Genomic DNA, 16,455 nt, shown 5'->3' on the forward strand with positions numbered 1-16,455 from the left:
ACTGAGGTCTGCATAACCCACAAAAAAAACTGAGGTTATGTATTTCAATGACATATTCAATTTCCATGTCACATTATTACTAAGTATTCTATCATGTTGAGTTGGTGTGCACTAATCATATCACTTGAAAGTGTTTTAATTAAATAAAGTCTAATGTATGCATAAATATACACATTAATCACAAGTTGTAGGTAAGTTTAACTAAAACGTTGAACTTATTTACATAAATATCTAAATCAACACAACTTCCATGTATAGGTTTAAGGTTACTTAAACTAAACTTTTATGTACAAGTTTAACTATAACCTTAGACTTAACATGTAGTATTCATATTAAGTTATACATAAATATGCATCTCTAAAATGAAGTGAAACATAATAATATTCCCAGCCTCCCTGCCAGTAAGGGAGCTTCAGGCCCTTATCCCAGCGTCCTCGTTCAGCCTCCATTGTCCAACACACTGACTTCAAACACGATAACAACATACGTACCATCACATAAATCATGAACGTTTATCCTTTTATGATTTTTCACTAAATCAGGGTTAAATTACGCAGTAAGATGAACACATTTTTACTTCATTGACTGTACTTGAGTTTATTTAACAGAATGTATCAGAAATTGCTTCAGCATACTTTCATTTTTTTACATCCTTGAATATGCTTGTGAATAAAACAATAAAAGGTTGAAAGGTCTTCCTCTCCTTTGTCCTCCATGCATTCTCTCTCTCTTCTCTCTCTCTCTCTCTCTCTCTCTCTCTCTCTCTCTCTCTCTCTCTCTCTCTCTCTCTCTCTCTCTCTCTCTCTCTCTTTACCTTTCTTCTTTACCCACCAAACTGTCTTCAACCAGATCATTCTGAAGCCCTCCCATTGTGTCGGTTTGGTAATGAGAGTAAAAACACCTGAAGCAGCAATCAGCTGTGATGGAATGATTAGTATTGATTCATATTTTATTGTGAATAAGCTGCTACATTTATGTATATCTAGAAATGTATGCAAGTTGTCATCATTTTGAGTTGGATCTGTTTTGATAACAGTGATATGAATGAGGAAAGAGCTAGTGGATTTTTGTGTGTGAAAGCAATGAAAAAAGGTTTCTGTTCGGTCCACATAGAATTCTGTTTCACTTGCTGTGTGACTTAAATTTTTTCCGATGAATGTTAGCAATCGAAATAAATACAGTAATACCTCCTTAGACTGTTGTTAGTCTGCAACAGATCAATATCTGCAGATCAATGCAAGGTCAATGAGGCCTGAGGTTGCGTCAAAACAGATTTAGAGAACTAAATGATTGCTGCTTGAGGCTACACTGGCATGTAAATCTGTAATAAAGCCTTCAGTTGAACTCCTCTGAGTACACAAAACATATCCCAAGTCCCACAAGTACAGTCAATTGTGTTTGCTGACATTAAACATCCTTGTAGTTAGTTAAAAGGGAGACGTAGGGGAAGGAGGAGATGCTGGAACAGCTCGTCAATACAGTGTTTTTGTCAGAAATACCAGTATTCCCTCTCGGCACACGGCTGTTTAATCCAGACAACAATAGCAGCGCAATGATCGTGACAGATGGGAAGACATGAGATAAAGATTTCAATTTGTACCAAAGGAATAGAAGGAATGGAAAAAGAGCAACTGCTGTGTTTGTTGTACATCAGCTGGCGGATGTACTGAGAAATTAGAAAGACAATCCATCATGCGTTCTCGCTCTGATCGCAACATGCCATCACCACAGGGCCTGTTTCTCCCGTAACGACTCATTACATGAGTCACCACAGCCATAAGCGGAGTCAGAGAGCGGCCTGGGCACAGCAGACTCACACAATTAACACACTCTCTCACTAGATGGGTTTCAAGGCATTCCATGAGACACTGACCCAAAGCTTGTCCCCTGCAACACAGCATTTCAGCAGACAACTCAGGCTTTGTCTGCACGCAGAGAAAGAGGGCAGGCGAGAGAGGGAGAGGAGAACTGCCCACATCCAGAAAGGAAAGCACAAATAATGGATGCAAGAGAGGGGAGTGCAAAAAAAGTAAAAGGGCACAGGGAAGAATGTTGTGCCTTATCTACTTAGAGTCTTCATGAGCAGGCTCTGGAAATATCACAGGCTAGGATCAGCTCTGTGCTGCAAGATTACTTGGACAAAAGACAGAAACTTTATCTTGATCTTTATCAGATTTTTTTTTAGATCCTGATTTAACAAATGGGGAAACCCACTGCTTTTGATATGTATTCAAAAACTATAAGAAATCCCCTGCTTTTGTCCTGGTCAGTCACATGTTTGGCCTTTATGTTGATAATATTTCTCTTTCTGATAAAAATCTCTTTCTAGAAAGTAGCGGCATCCCTAAATCATGTGACCCCCCCGCGTGTCGAATCTATTTATGCATGTGTGCTTCTTTCCCCTGTCCAGCTTGGCTTGTTCCTGATGTTGTTCCGGTTCCAGGTACGAGCAGTGTTTTATCGCTCTGTCGCATGCAGGTCAGGAACAGGAATCAGCTCTATCGCTGATAAGAACCGCAGCGTGAGGTGTGTTAGTCTGACCTTGGCTTGTGCATTGCTTTATGTGTGTGGGGGTGTGTGTTTGTGTGTGTGTGTGTGCGATGACACATGGCACTTCCTCTGTCTGACTTCCAGTCTCTGTTTCTGGTGTTTGCTCTCTCAGCCTTATCAGCTCTCATTCATCCCTCCATGGCAGTTGATCATTTTTATGACCACCAGACATATTCTGATGGTGTTAATCATCACAACTAACATCAACCAACATCATATAGAAATACGTATCAATATAATTTGTTGCATCCATTTGTCTCATTTTAAGCGTGACTACACAAAATCTACGTGACAGATTTCCATGAAACTTGGTGGAAGGATGCTGAATAGGTCAGGGAAGATCCCAGGAAATGATTTAGAAAATACTTCATAAAAATCAGGCAGAAATATCTGTTTATCAAATAAAACCAAATGTGCTTTCATAAGAGGACTATTGTCGGAGGTATACACTCTACTGAGTGTCATTCTATTGTTTTTATGCTACTACTTATCTGTCCCTTTTTCTTCTCCTCCTCCACTATCAACTTGGGAAATAATAATCCCATCTGGTTCAGACTGAAAACCCCCTGCAGCCATCAAGCATCAATTTATTGACTTTCAGTCATGATTTTAGGGTGACACTAAACTCCCGTAATTACTAAAGAGCAAATCTACAAATAACTGCAAATCAACAAAAAGTAAACGAACAGCTTCTGAATCTTAAAAAGTTACGATATAATTGGCTTATAAAATACTTAGTTTATTAAATGAACCAGATTAGTCAGAGTTTTATCACTGCTTGAAGATCCCTTTTATATGAGTCATTGCTGATTAACTCTGAATCAGTATTAATCATATTAAGGTAGAAAAATACTTTATTGTCCAAGAAAGAAATTGTCCTCAATAAAAAAAACAATCATAAAACTTTTACATGCATTCAACACATGTTCATATGGTTAGATAAAATGTACATATAGTGCCATATAAAACAATGGTTAACGAATAAAACAAAACATCCATACATTCCAGTTTAAGCAGGGCTTTGATGGAAGGTGGGAGTGTCTGAGACTGTGGTGCCTGCTGAGAGGAGCTGCTACGTGAGTGGGGTCTAACAGGACTTCCTTTGGCCTGTCTGATTACGATTAAGCTACGTCTAAGTCATTGATAAATTATCAAACATTTTACTGAATCTTTAACAAAATATGCATAAAATGTCCCAATAAAATATCAAACAGGTATGTTTACACTGTGACTGATTAAAATGAGCTCTATACATATTTAAGAAATGAGTTGTCTATCTGCTCTGTGTACAACATGTACAGTGTTACAACATTAGGGGAGAAAAAGCCCTCCCTGGGGGGTTAAAGCTGAGGACTGACAGTGTAATCAATTTTCTCTGTGTAGTGCCCGGACTCGCCCGAGCCACAGCCCTGTTTTTGTACTTAAAGGCACAGCCGCAGGTACACACAGGGAGAGAACACACACTCACCTGAGGGTGTGGCACAGCTGACTGGCAGGGAGTGTCTTTATGTCACTGTAGAATCATGTAGCCTTAGGATACTCATAAACAAACACTCAGATGCACAATCAGTTTCACAATCAGTTGAACTCCACACCCAAGAGCATCCGAAACACGTCAGTGCGTCTCACTTTCCCTGAGCGCTATACATCGGGCTGCAAATATGTTGACAGCACCTCAGCCCAGAGTTAATTCACGGCTGATTGTGATTCAGATCAGACAAACTGATTCAAGATTCAAGGTGTCACAACGTTTAACCTTTAGAAGTGCAATAGTGTGGTGGCCTTTAGCAAGGAAGCTGCATTTAATAAATAAGTTACCTAATAAATACTGAACAATAACAGTGACAAGACAAAATGTACGGTGATAAAATAAAGTGTGTATTTAAAGAGTGATCAGCTAAAAACCTAGAATAGCTTGAACAACTAGAACTGAGAGACTGGAAAACCTCCACCAAGGCCCAATAGTCCCCCTACAAAACCACATTTAAATTCAGATTTCAGATTTTTAGATCCAGATTTTTTACAAGGATCTGCACTAATTTTCACACATAAATATCAGTCCCTTCAACATGACCATTTTTTTATCAAGATAAATGAATTATTGTCTGGGAATTTAGAGAAAATGTCAAACAACACCCTCTCGCAACGTTAAACAAAGTGGTTGAAAAAAATCTTGGATCTGCGCCTGATCCGGATCCACGGAAATGAAAATGGGTTGGATAATTTCTGCATGATTATGCTATGAAATAGAAAAAGAAACACTGATGAAAACATAACCTCCTTGGTGGGAATTAATTAAGTAGCTAGGTTGAAAAAAGACATGAGAGAGACTTAATGTACTGTAATATACTGAAGTGTGTATTGAAAGAGGGACAGCACAGTGCAGGAGGAGGATTAATGTGAGCTGCTGGGTGAGCTCCTCTCAGGTTACTGTCGGCCTTCTCAGTTTGAATACAAAGGAGCAGGCTGACATTTTGGAAAGTAATGCTTCTCCATAGCTGCGATCATAGTGATAATGGCATTTTAATGGAATTCAACATTTGAATGCATTCTTAACAACGTGTGAAAAGTGAAATCAGGATTTTACTGCTTTTTTTCCAGAGGGGCTGAGATTCATGAGATATCCCTGAACCTGAATATGAAGAATAAACTGAACAAGGCTGGTGAGGCTGTTGTGTTTATCATGTACTGTAAAACAAAGAGTTAGCAATCAGATGACATTGTGGGGAGGAACGTCTAATTTACATTCCCCTATGTAGTATCTCCCATTCACTATATTGTGTGTGCTTATGTGTGCGTGTGTGTGTGTGTGTGTGTGTGTGTGTGTGTGTGTGTGTGTGTGTGTGTGTGTGTGTGTGTCCCAGCCCTGGCCAGAGGATGTAATATGAGATGGCAGCAGTAAAGGGAGGGGCCCCAGTGTTATGTGTGGGTCCAGGTGTGCTTCAGAAAGATGTTAACTGACCTCAAGTTCACTTTCCGCTCTGCTCACTTTCTCTTTCTTCCTGCCAGATTCAGGTCGGAGACAAATGTTTGTCGCAGCGTATAAAAGAGCACAAGCTACAAAGTTGAGCAGAATAACAACATGAGTTGAGGAAACAGTCTCTGGACGGGCTGAGAAAATACGTGCAGGGAAGTAAATATAACTTTCCCAAATCTTTGTGAAACGTAACAATGTCCAAATTGCCCCAGTAAAGCAACTAAAAGAAAAGCAAGTAAAAGTAAAAAGAATACTGTGACTTTTCTGTTCAGCTCCCACATGTGAAGATGTTTAATGCTAATGAAATATGCTGCTGTAAATATGCTTACTAGCTAAACTAATATGGTGAACATGGTGAACAGTATAAATGCTGAACTCCTGTATGTAAAAATTATCTGTCGCATGTGAGACATGTAGTTTAAAAACAGCCGTGTGCCTGGGTCCAGCTTCACAGAGCTGCTTATTGAGTGCTAATTCAAAGGGTAATACACGTATAGTCTTTTACTCATATCTTAATCCCCGAAGTCTTCATTTATATATAGTCAAATATATATACAGTATATATATATATACAGTATATATATATATATAGTCAGCAGCAAACATGGTTTGTTATTTTGGGACAATTGATGGAATCTAAAACAAAATACCAAAAATGTGTCCATTAAATTATATCAGAATAATCATTTTATGTTCGATGATGCATAGTGTGACATGGTAAGAAAGTGCCTCCAAAACGTTTACAAGTTTTAATGGCATTCTGGGGGGAACCTTTCGAACTTGCAAGGGTTGTTAGTGAAATTCCTCCACTCTTCTTATAATGAACCACAGTGACTCTGATCATACATTTGTTAGGTATAGCATGTGAACAATATGTCTGTATTTGTGGACTCTTTCTCAGTCGTTTGTTTTGGTGAAACCTTCTTGAAGTCGAGAAAATATTTTTTATTTTGGACAGGAGACATAATGAAAAGGAAACATGATCATTCCTCTTTCAAGCTCCTAGTGAGGCCTGCACACACACACACACACACACACACACACACACACACACACACACACACACACACACACACACACACACACACACACACACACACACACACACACACACACACACACACACACACACACACACACACACACACACACACACACACACACACACACACACACACACACACACACACACACACACACACACACACACACACACACACACACAGAGCTAAAGAGGTTCTGCTTCTGTATAACCGGTTTTTCTCAGGTCCAAACCCACTGAGAGAGCACAGTGTGCAGGGCGGTGAACTCCACTGTGTGTTTATCTGATTGTGTGACAGTGTGAGTCTGAATCTCAGACAACAGCAGACACAGACAAACAGCATTTATCTGAGACCTTTTATAGCCGCCTCCGGCGATACATGCCACACACACACACACACACACACACAAATAGCACCCTCGCTCTTATTGTGGCAACCTGCTCTGTTTGTTTAGAAGCAGGAAGGGTGAGAGAGAGAGAGATGCTCCCAGGAATCAGTGGATGCATGGAGAGCTTTGCTTAACTGTGAAAATATGCCCACTGTTATAAAAACAGCTAAAGGAATGAAAGAGTCAAGAGGTTAGCGGAGAGAAAGGTTTTCCATCTTGAAAGTGTCAATCAAGAGGGAACCCTCCCTGCACAAGTCTTGTGACTCCAGTTTACAGATGTTCCAATCAGGCACGCAGGCGAGCACGCACAAACGCACACGCACACACATACACACACACACACACACACACACACTCAATGCATTCTTGCCAATTAACTGTCACTTGTGACACACATATAAGCTGTGACCTAATTATACTGCAAAACATGCCTCGCGTAAATGTGCTTAGACTCATTAAAGATTGATTCCTGTAATCAGTGTCATCTGTTCTGCAAATTTCTTGATATGAAAAAATTATCTGTTTGTCAAAAGATGAATCGAATCTCTCTCTCAAAACAATCACATGTTCATGCTCTCTCTCTCTCTCAAGCCGCCGAGAGACATGACGTTCCTTGGCTTGGTCAGTTGATGTCGGTCCACCACTTTGGTCCAGACCCAAATATCTCAACAACTACTGAATATATAGTCGTAAGATTTCATACAGATATTCATGGTGCCCAGAGGATGAATCCTGTGGACCTTTGTGGTCTGATGACTTCTCCCACAGCACTACAAGCAGTTATCCTGTAAAATATTATATTAGGTTGAAGTATTTTTACACACATTCATGGTTCCCTGAGGGGTTAATCTTAGCAATATTGGAGATCCCATTTCCCTTCTGTGCACCATGATGTTGTATGGTTTGCCAAGTGTCTGGTTTCAGATGTTCATGCCTCTCTCACCCTATCCACACGATGTAGAATGGAGAAATTCCATCCGCCCAAGGAGGTTATGTTTTCATCTGCGTTTCTTTGTTTATTTCTTAGCAGGATTACAAACAAAAAACTACCAGGAGAATGATCATGAAACTTGATGGAAGGAGGAGGTATGGGCCAGGAAAGAACCCAGTACATTTTGGAATCAGGGTGCAGATACATGAATTCGTTTTCAACAATTTTGTAAATTTCTCAAGCCTTTCTGTTGTTTCCTTGATTTCGACTTCTCTACCTTGTCATCATAAAGCAACCTTCCACTGCAGATATGCCTGTGTGTTTACTCTCTCACCATCGGCCTGTAGCCACACGTCGAGTTACAGTGAACGCTCTGTGTCAGGTAACAAGATGTTCTGTTTTGGCCTTCAGGTGTTTGGACACAGAGGGTTACTCTGGTTTAGAACATGCCATCTGTGCTTGTGCGCGAGAGACGGATCTGCTTCCACAAGTCTGTAAAGGATGCGTCACTTTGTTCGAGTCATAATTCCTCAGGTAGCCTAGGAACCGAGAATTCCTGTGGTGCTCCTCAGTCAAGTCCCAGGTACGTGTGATATATCACAGTTTCCTTAGCACCTACACACACACACACACACACACACACACACACACACACACACACACACACACACACACACACACACACACACACACACACACACACACACACACACACACACACACACACACACACACACACACACACACACACACACACACACACACACACACACAGATCTACACACCTGGAATGCAAAAATGTTGGAGAAATATTAACGTATCAATCTGCCAGTTATGTTTTTGTCTGCACTTGTTGCCTTTGTTGGTGAGCAGAATTATGCCAAAACTAGAGGACGGATTACCACGAAATTGTTGGTTTAAGAATGCAGGAGAAGGGAAGTATGAGACGATCGGGGCAGCGAATGAGTCCCGACATGCAGGAAAAGAATGACATGCATGGAGAGGGAATTCAACAACTCAGCACCTCACCCCGCCACTCCCAGCTCCTCCCTGCTCCTCCCTAAAATCCTACCCTCTTACCCACCTCCATTCCCCCCCCCCAAATATCTGCCCTCTGCTCTACACCTTCACTTTCTCTCCGCCCTCTTCATAAACCTTGTATATCTTCTCTTCCGATTTTTGGGTCATGTTTGAATTTGAATTACTCGTGTGCCGGCCTGTTAGGACTGGGTTACATCTATTGTCCTCATTCACAAGCAGCTCACACACCAACACAAGTTGCAAGGGCAGTAACGCTTTTAAAAAAAAAATCTGCAAGTGCTGTTCAGTTCAATATCTTTGTGCCTGCTCATTATTTGTCATGCATCAAACAAACTTTATGACTTCTGAATCATTTCCTGGCTGGTCATGATAAGATTGAAGATTAGCTGGCTCACCTTTATTTGCCGAACCCTTCCTACCTCACCCACAAACTAGCACTGACACGAAACACACACACACACACACACACAAACACACACACATACACACAGACACACAAACACTCAAGCTTAGACTCATGCGTACACTCAAGAGTACATTGGCAGGAAGTGAAAACACACCCTGCAGCAGGCTGGAATCCAATTGATCCACCCATCTTTTTTCTTCTCTGAGGCATCTTCACTTCCGTAGTCTTTGTAAAAATATCAAAAATATCAAACATTACAGTGTCCTCACACCACTGTAGCTAGAGTGACAGTTTGGGAACTTGATGAAGTTCTGTAGAAGCTAACCAACTTCTATTTAAATCCAAAGACCTGTAATTAGCCCTTGTTGATGTGATCTCTTGGGCTCTTAAAAGTTTTCTTAATTAAATCCTCCTGCAGACTTAAGGGGGTAGAGAAGAATTGGAGAAACATTTGATGTTATGCCTGGAATTTATAACCCTCCGCAGCACTCTTGGTCTCGAGCTTCTACAGATTTGATCATGGACGTGTTTGTTAAAAAAAATATTGTTTTAATGGGATTGAACCAATATTCCAAAGTAAGATGTCACATGGTCCTGCTAGTGGATTTTTAACAGCCATTACTAAACTCTGTTTAAACTAACAAGGGTCCTTGACATCAAGTGGCGGACATGAACATACTAAGATTTACAGTTACCTCCTCTCTCCTCATGATTGTGGAGCACAAACTGATTGTTTATGGTCAGATGCAGCTTCCTCCCAATCGTTCCATCAGAGGGAATGAATGGAGGTTCAATTTAATAAAGCATGTGCTGCCATCTACTGGTTTATATATGACCTTACAGTGTGTAATTTGACTGAGAGACATGGTTCCACTATCCTAATAAAAATGTGTATTAAATATCAATTAGAGTTTGCATCACATTGTTTTGAAGGCTGCACAAAATGTCTTAAAACCCCATGAACCTAATCTCTGCTGACTTTGTTTTCAGGGCAGCAGCTACCAATAAGGAATCTGAAGTCACGCTTTCTGTTAAAATCTTGGGTATTTTAAGGGATTCATGGTATAAAGTAGAAGTATTTTTACACAGAGTATAGTTATATAAAGAATTGGAATCTTAAGTTACACAACTATTACACCTTGGCTTTTAGGTATGACACAAGCATATTATGTATCTGAGGCTAAATATGATCAAATTGGATTGTGATGAGGCAAAAACGTAAATCGTACAAAATTGTATTCTGTAAGAAAAATAAGTTGCAGCGGAGAAAGAGCATTTTAACTTTTTACAGAAAATGTATTTGAATGGTAACATGAACAAATGACAAGTGATCGAATTCTAGTGATTTTATTTTAAAACAAGAGTTATTGCCAGAGGTTTTCCTTGAGAGCAAGTTAAATACATTAAATCAAAGTGTCCTCCATGTTTCCTGGCCAAGACCCGACTGATTTAACCCTTTGACAGTTACAGTACAAGTGCTCCTTAATTGTCAAAGGTCACATTAAACTATCTCGGGTTCTACTGAACTTTCACAAAGGGATTGAACACATCCCAGAACCGGGCTAAAAAAAAAAAGAGAGAGAGGATGGGGATCTCTTATACTGAAAACACTCAGACATGCAGAAATGTCAACTTGAGTCATTGAAAGTAGCAAGTGTTTGTGCTCCAATCAAGATTGAAGTTTTACATTTTAGTCTAAATGAATACATAAATACCGTGTGTACAGTTAATAATAATTTAATTTTAACTTAAACACCATGGAGGAGTTGTAGAAGTGGTTTTAAATATGTCCAGGTGAAGCACCGCTCAGGTTCCTGTAACTCTGATTTGACTAAATGTTTCCAGCAGCTAATGCCAAGGTCAGCAGTTTGATTCCTTAAGGTCATAGGTTGCGTTCTTCTGGCAGTTTGGTGAGAATCTCCACCCCGTCGGATGTGATAACCACCGTGTGTTCGAACTGAGCCGACCTGCATGAACGTCAACGTGAAAAGACACACATCATTCAAAAGGAACAATTTGGGAAATGCTGCTTTTGTTATTTGTTATTTTGAGACATTTGAAAATGAGAAGAGAAGATTGATACTACTCTCCTGCCTGTGTATGTTTTTTAGGATCTGGAGATTAAAAGCCAAAAGATTAGCTTAGCATACAGACTAGAATCAGACGGCCTGGCTCTCTCAGTCGTAAAACAAATTAGCAAGCACTTCTAAAGTTCACCAAATCATGAACTGTATCTCATTTGGTTAAATCCAAACAAATAGACAATGACAAAAAACAGTAATGTAAAAGCTCCGCTGGGATAGCATTTAGAGGGCTCTGCTACATGATGACTACAGGCACACAGCTAAGACGTCTGTTTACCTTTTATCATCTGCAGACACTGCAGTCCACTTGTCCTTCAGGATTCTGAACTCTGAAGACCCCTCCATCAGTATGGGCTCTATAAATTCACATATGATATCAGCTCCACAGTTACAGCAGCAACTTTGATGTGCATATAAAGATGATAAAATTGTATCTCACCTATCGTGAAAGCCATCCCTTCATCCAGGGTCATGTCATTGTCATTAGCTAAAAGTAAAGAATGATAAAGACCTTAAGGCAACATGTCATTTATTTTAATATTCATTTCAGTTTTCAATATCACTGTCTCACTGGAATTAATTAGAGATTTACAGCTCAAATACAATTTACAAAAGAGTTTGTCTCATCATCTGAACTCAGACCCAATCTTACCGTGGTGCCAGATTTCAGGATGACAGTGAAAGTAGGAGCCTATTCCATGTCCAATGAAGTAAGGACACACTTGGAAGCCATTGGTGTGAGCTATTTCACTGCCAGCAGTGCAAAAAATATAATTTGTCAAAAAGAGAAAGAATAAGTTTGATTGTATGGTAAATATACATTTTAATGTGTGTCTTACTTTTTTGTATATTTTCTGTGTGCGTGTTTGTACCTAATAGTGTTTCCTATAACACAGAGCTGTGCACCCGGCTTGCAGGCAGCGATGGCCTCGTCTCGGCAAAGCCTGGCAGTTTCCACCAACCGCTGCCCAGCTTCATCCACCTGGCCAATTAAGAAAGTTTCTGACGTGTCACCATGGTAACCCTCTAAATACACCTGGCAGGAACAGGAAGAAGTCAGGTTCAAAAACAGTGTTGGTCTGTCTGATTGTGTGTCTATGAGTTGCTGGATTGTTTGTGTGTCTGTTAAGACTTCTACTTACCGTCACATCGATGTTGATGATATCTCCATCTAGAAGTTGCCGGCTGCAGGACACATCCAATTAAAAAGATAACTGATGAATACAGAGAATCTTGCAATTTTCCTTTTTTAAACCACAGTTGCTTTATAATATCATCAATACTAGACGTCATCAAATATATACACAGTCAGAAATCTATAGACTGTAGCTATAAATACTGTATTTGGTTATTTCCCCAAAAAAATAAACTCTGTTCCAAAATGATTCAGATATGTTGTGGTAACAATAAAAAAATATATATATGCATGACGATACACAACCAAAATTTCTCCATAAAATCCAACATAAAACATTATTTCAATGTAGTAGGTAGAATCTTATATTGCAAGGAAATAAATTAAATCGATAAAAGTATGCAACAGCTGTGAGCATATTACCAGTTACCTGTCTGGTATCCCATGACAGACCACGTTGTTCACAGACGTACAGACTGACTTGGGGAAACCGCCGTATCTGAGAGGGGATGGGTAGGCGTTGTGTTTGATTGTCTCCTGGTGCACTATGAAGTCTATCTCCTCTGTTGTCATGCCAACCTAGAAGCCACAGGTCATAATTATTTTTTTTAATGGTACTTTTTAAGTACTAATACTCAGTGTAGTTGTTCGGTACTTACCTTCAAATTGCCTGCAGCGAGTAAAAGTACATGTCTGGCGAGCTGACATGCTCGGGCAAGGCCATTGATTTGCTCCTGGTCTTTGATCTCTATGTAATCCGGCCAATCCGGGACAATTCCAGTTCCGACATAGTCAGGTCGCACGATGTGCTGCAGTCAGGAAAGACAGGATGTGACGGGTCATACAGTTGTCCCAAGGTTCAGTATAAAAACAACACTTTAAAGTTTTCCTACAACATTATAAGCATTGTTCCAATGGGAGAAATTTTACGTGAAGAGGGCCATTAATTGAAATTGACATATCTATCCCGTTGATAGTTTGTAATCCCATCAAAATATGTTTCCATGGCAAAAAGGGAACATTAGGTCCTGTACCTTGGGCACTGCATATGCAGGCCTGACAGCAGCTGGGCGAACTACATTGTGAGAGTTTTTCCACTTCCTCCAGAAGAAGCGGCGGTGTTGCTGACACAGTGGGGCTGAGGGAAGACCGCCACAAACTCTCTGCAGGAAACTGCCCAATCCTGGTGAAAAGGGAAGCAGCACAATGAAGAGATAATTGGTTAAATGACATATGATTTATTGTGATATTGGGTTTGGCTTCATCAATTGTGCTCAAGTGGGTAACAGATTCACATTGCTCTCCTCTTTAGCATTTTACTTTTTATATCTTTTATATCTTTTAATTTTCTATATTGTTTGTTTCTTATGTAGTACTTATTGTGTTTTTATGTTTTAGGTTCATTGTATGCACCTACAACCAAAGCAAATTCCAGGTAGGTGTAAACCTACTCGGCAACAAATACATTCTGATTCTGATTTGTGATGGGATGTGGTTAGGTAATATAATCTTTTTGTAAATATGGTATGCACAAACCTACTTGGCCAACTATTTATCTATCTATATATCACATATATCCAGTGATCACTACATTAGACACATCAAGTACAGTTTAACTCAATCTAATAGAACAGTTCTAGGTCTGCTTGTATTGTGCCTATAACGCCCCACAGTATTGACACTGTTCTATGACCTATGTTACAGTATGGAGGTCATAGTTAGTGATCGTTTTGAACTGAACTGCATCATACTCATTATTATGGGTTTTTAATCACTCTGCTTCCTCTTGCATGAAAACGATAACACCTCAGTGTAACTTCTAATATCTATCTGTACTGGAGTTAGCAAGAAACACCGGCGTTTAGTGTGGAAATATCGGAGCTGCTGTTGTTTGCTTCGATGGGTTTGTTAAACGAGCACATTGTTTTGACTTGGGCGGGGAGAGAAGCAACTGAACCTAGCTGCTAACTCGGCTGTAAAAGGGATTTTAGCTCGGTTTCTACCTGATCTTGTGAACAGCGCTGTGGAGCAGGGCGCCGCCATTGCTTGTTATTGGTGGTCACATGGTACGGAAGTCGCCACCTCCGGAAGTGCCGTGCTGCACGACTCAATGAATGAAGATCGTAGACCGTCTATTAAAAGGTGAAGATGCAGAGTTTAATCGGGTTTAATTCATATGTATATATGAGTTTAAACTTTTTTTCATAATGCGACATGTTTTATTATTATTATTTTTTAATCATAACCTTATAGATCCGTTTGGCATTTTCATGAATGTAACTTTATGTTTATCAAAAATAATTGTCATTTTCTTTAAAGAAGTTGATGAATAATATGCATCTGATTTCTGAATGTTATAACAAAAATGATTATTAAAACCCACAACATTTGTACGTGTATGAGGTAAAACATTAAATATAAATATCAAGGTAAGAACAGTATTATTGTGTTTACTATAGGTGTGCACACAAATCTTTCCAGCAATCACATGCAACACACCCATATTTGAAGTCTACTTCTGTTTTAATGTTGTATTTTATGTTTTTATGTTTTTATTTTGTATTATTTGTTGCATTCTTTTTGCACTTTGGCCTTAACGACATCTCACTCAGTCATATATTTTGTATGAGGATGAATGACGATAAAAGTTAACTTAAACTTGTATTTTTGACTCTATGAAATTTATGAAATAATGTGAAAAAAAGAGTGAGTGTTGATTACACAAAGCAAGGTGGTCATCCATCACAACTTGTCAACTCTAGGGAGAAATGTATGGTCAGTCTATTGGAGGTCTCCAACACCTATTTATAGAACATTATCTCTGACGGATGATTGTTAAACAATTACGTAACCGCAGTGCAGGAGGGGGAGACACTGTAGTAGGTCACTGCTTTATCACTTAAAACAAATACTCGATGGAACATGACAACCTCTCCAGGGTCACTGAGATAAGTGCTCATTGTAAATAAATCAGAAGAAAGTGAAGACATTCCTGAGCACAATCTGTTGCTACATCTCCATGCTGAACCAAGCTACAATGAAAATATGCTATAAATCCCATAGAGAACAATAGTCTTTTTTCACATAGGACATTCTACCATAGTGGCAAAACTACACTATTACTGATGGCTTTGATCATTCTCATTCATGATTAATAAGTCGTAATAAATATTACTGACTATGATATAGTTTTAAATATGATGATATGTTCCAGGTTACAAATTATCAATGAAAGTCAGATTGGTGTTTAAACCACCACACTCTCTGTATGCCTTTCCTTCCTGCTTTGTTTCAATCTCTATCGTTTTCACAGCCTTCTCCAAGTCATCCCCACTGACTTCTGCTTCCGGCAACATGTTAGGCCCCCCTCATCTTTCATTCATATTTGAAATTCAAATTATTATTATTGGTAGTAGTAGTAGTAGTCAGTGGTGTATAAAGTACTTGAAAGCCATACTTGAGTAAAAGTACAGATATCTTCCTTGAAAGTGACTCGGGTAAAAGTAAAAGTCATCCGTCAGAAAGTGACTTGAGTAAAAGTCTTAGAGTTGCTCATATTAAATGTACTTAAGTATCAAAAGTATCTGGTGTTGAAATGTACTTAAGTATCAAAAGTAAAAGTACAAGTACCAAAATTAAAAATGCTAAGTGCTTTTTATAGTAGGCCTATACAGACACAAAACAACCCAAAATTGTTCAGTTCAGGATATATTTCAACTGACGGAAAAATTATAACAACACTATATATATAATGTATACTTTTAGAGAGAGAGAGAGAGAGAGAGAGAGAGAGAGAGAGAGAGGTGCACGTTCCGCCAACCTCCGCTGCTCAAGTAACGAGAATGAGAGAAGTATGGGAGAATGTAAGAAGTAGAAAGTACAGATATTTGTGCTCAAATG

At 39.3% G+C, this 16,455-nt stretch overlaps 1 protein-coding gene across 1 annotated transcript; it reads right to left on the bottom strand.

Annotated features, from left to right (window-relative positions):
- Window positions 1-10,667: 10,667 nt before the first annotated feature.
- Window positions 10,668-14,616, bottom strand: metap1d (methionyl aminopeptidase type 1D (mitochondrial)). The gene is made up of 10 exons (XM_061084706.1): window positions 14,559-14,616; window positions 13,590-13,738; window positions 13,215-13,364; window positions 12,986-13,134; window positions 12,563-12,605; window positions 12,293-12,456; window positions 12,073-12,170; window positions 11,860-11,907; window positions 11,698-11,776; window positions 10,668-11,303 (listed from the first exon to the last, which is right to left on the bottom strand). Exons 1-10 carry the CDS (start codon window positions 14,596-14,598, stop codon window positions 11,219-11,221), a joined length of 1,005 nt encoding a protein of 334 aa, XP_060940689.1. The 5' UTR covers window positions 14,599-14,616; the 3' UTR covers window positions 10,668-11,218.
- Window positions 14,617-16,455: the final 1,839 nt, after the last annotated feature.

This window comes from Limanda limanda, chromosome 13 (assembly GCF_963576545.1).
Source record: "Limanda limanda chromosome 13, fLimLim1.1, whole genome shotgun sequence".
Lineage (NCBI taxonomy): Eukaryota > Metazoa > Chordata > Actinopteri > Pleuronectiformes > Pleuronectidae > Limanda > Limanda limanda.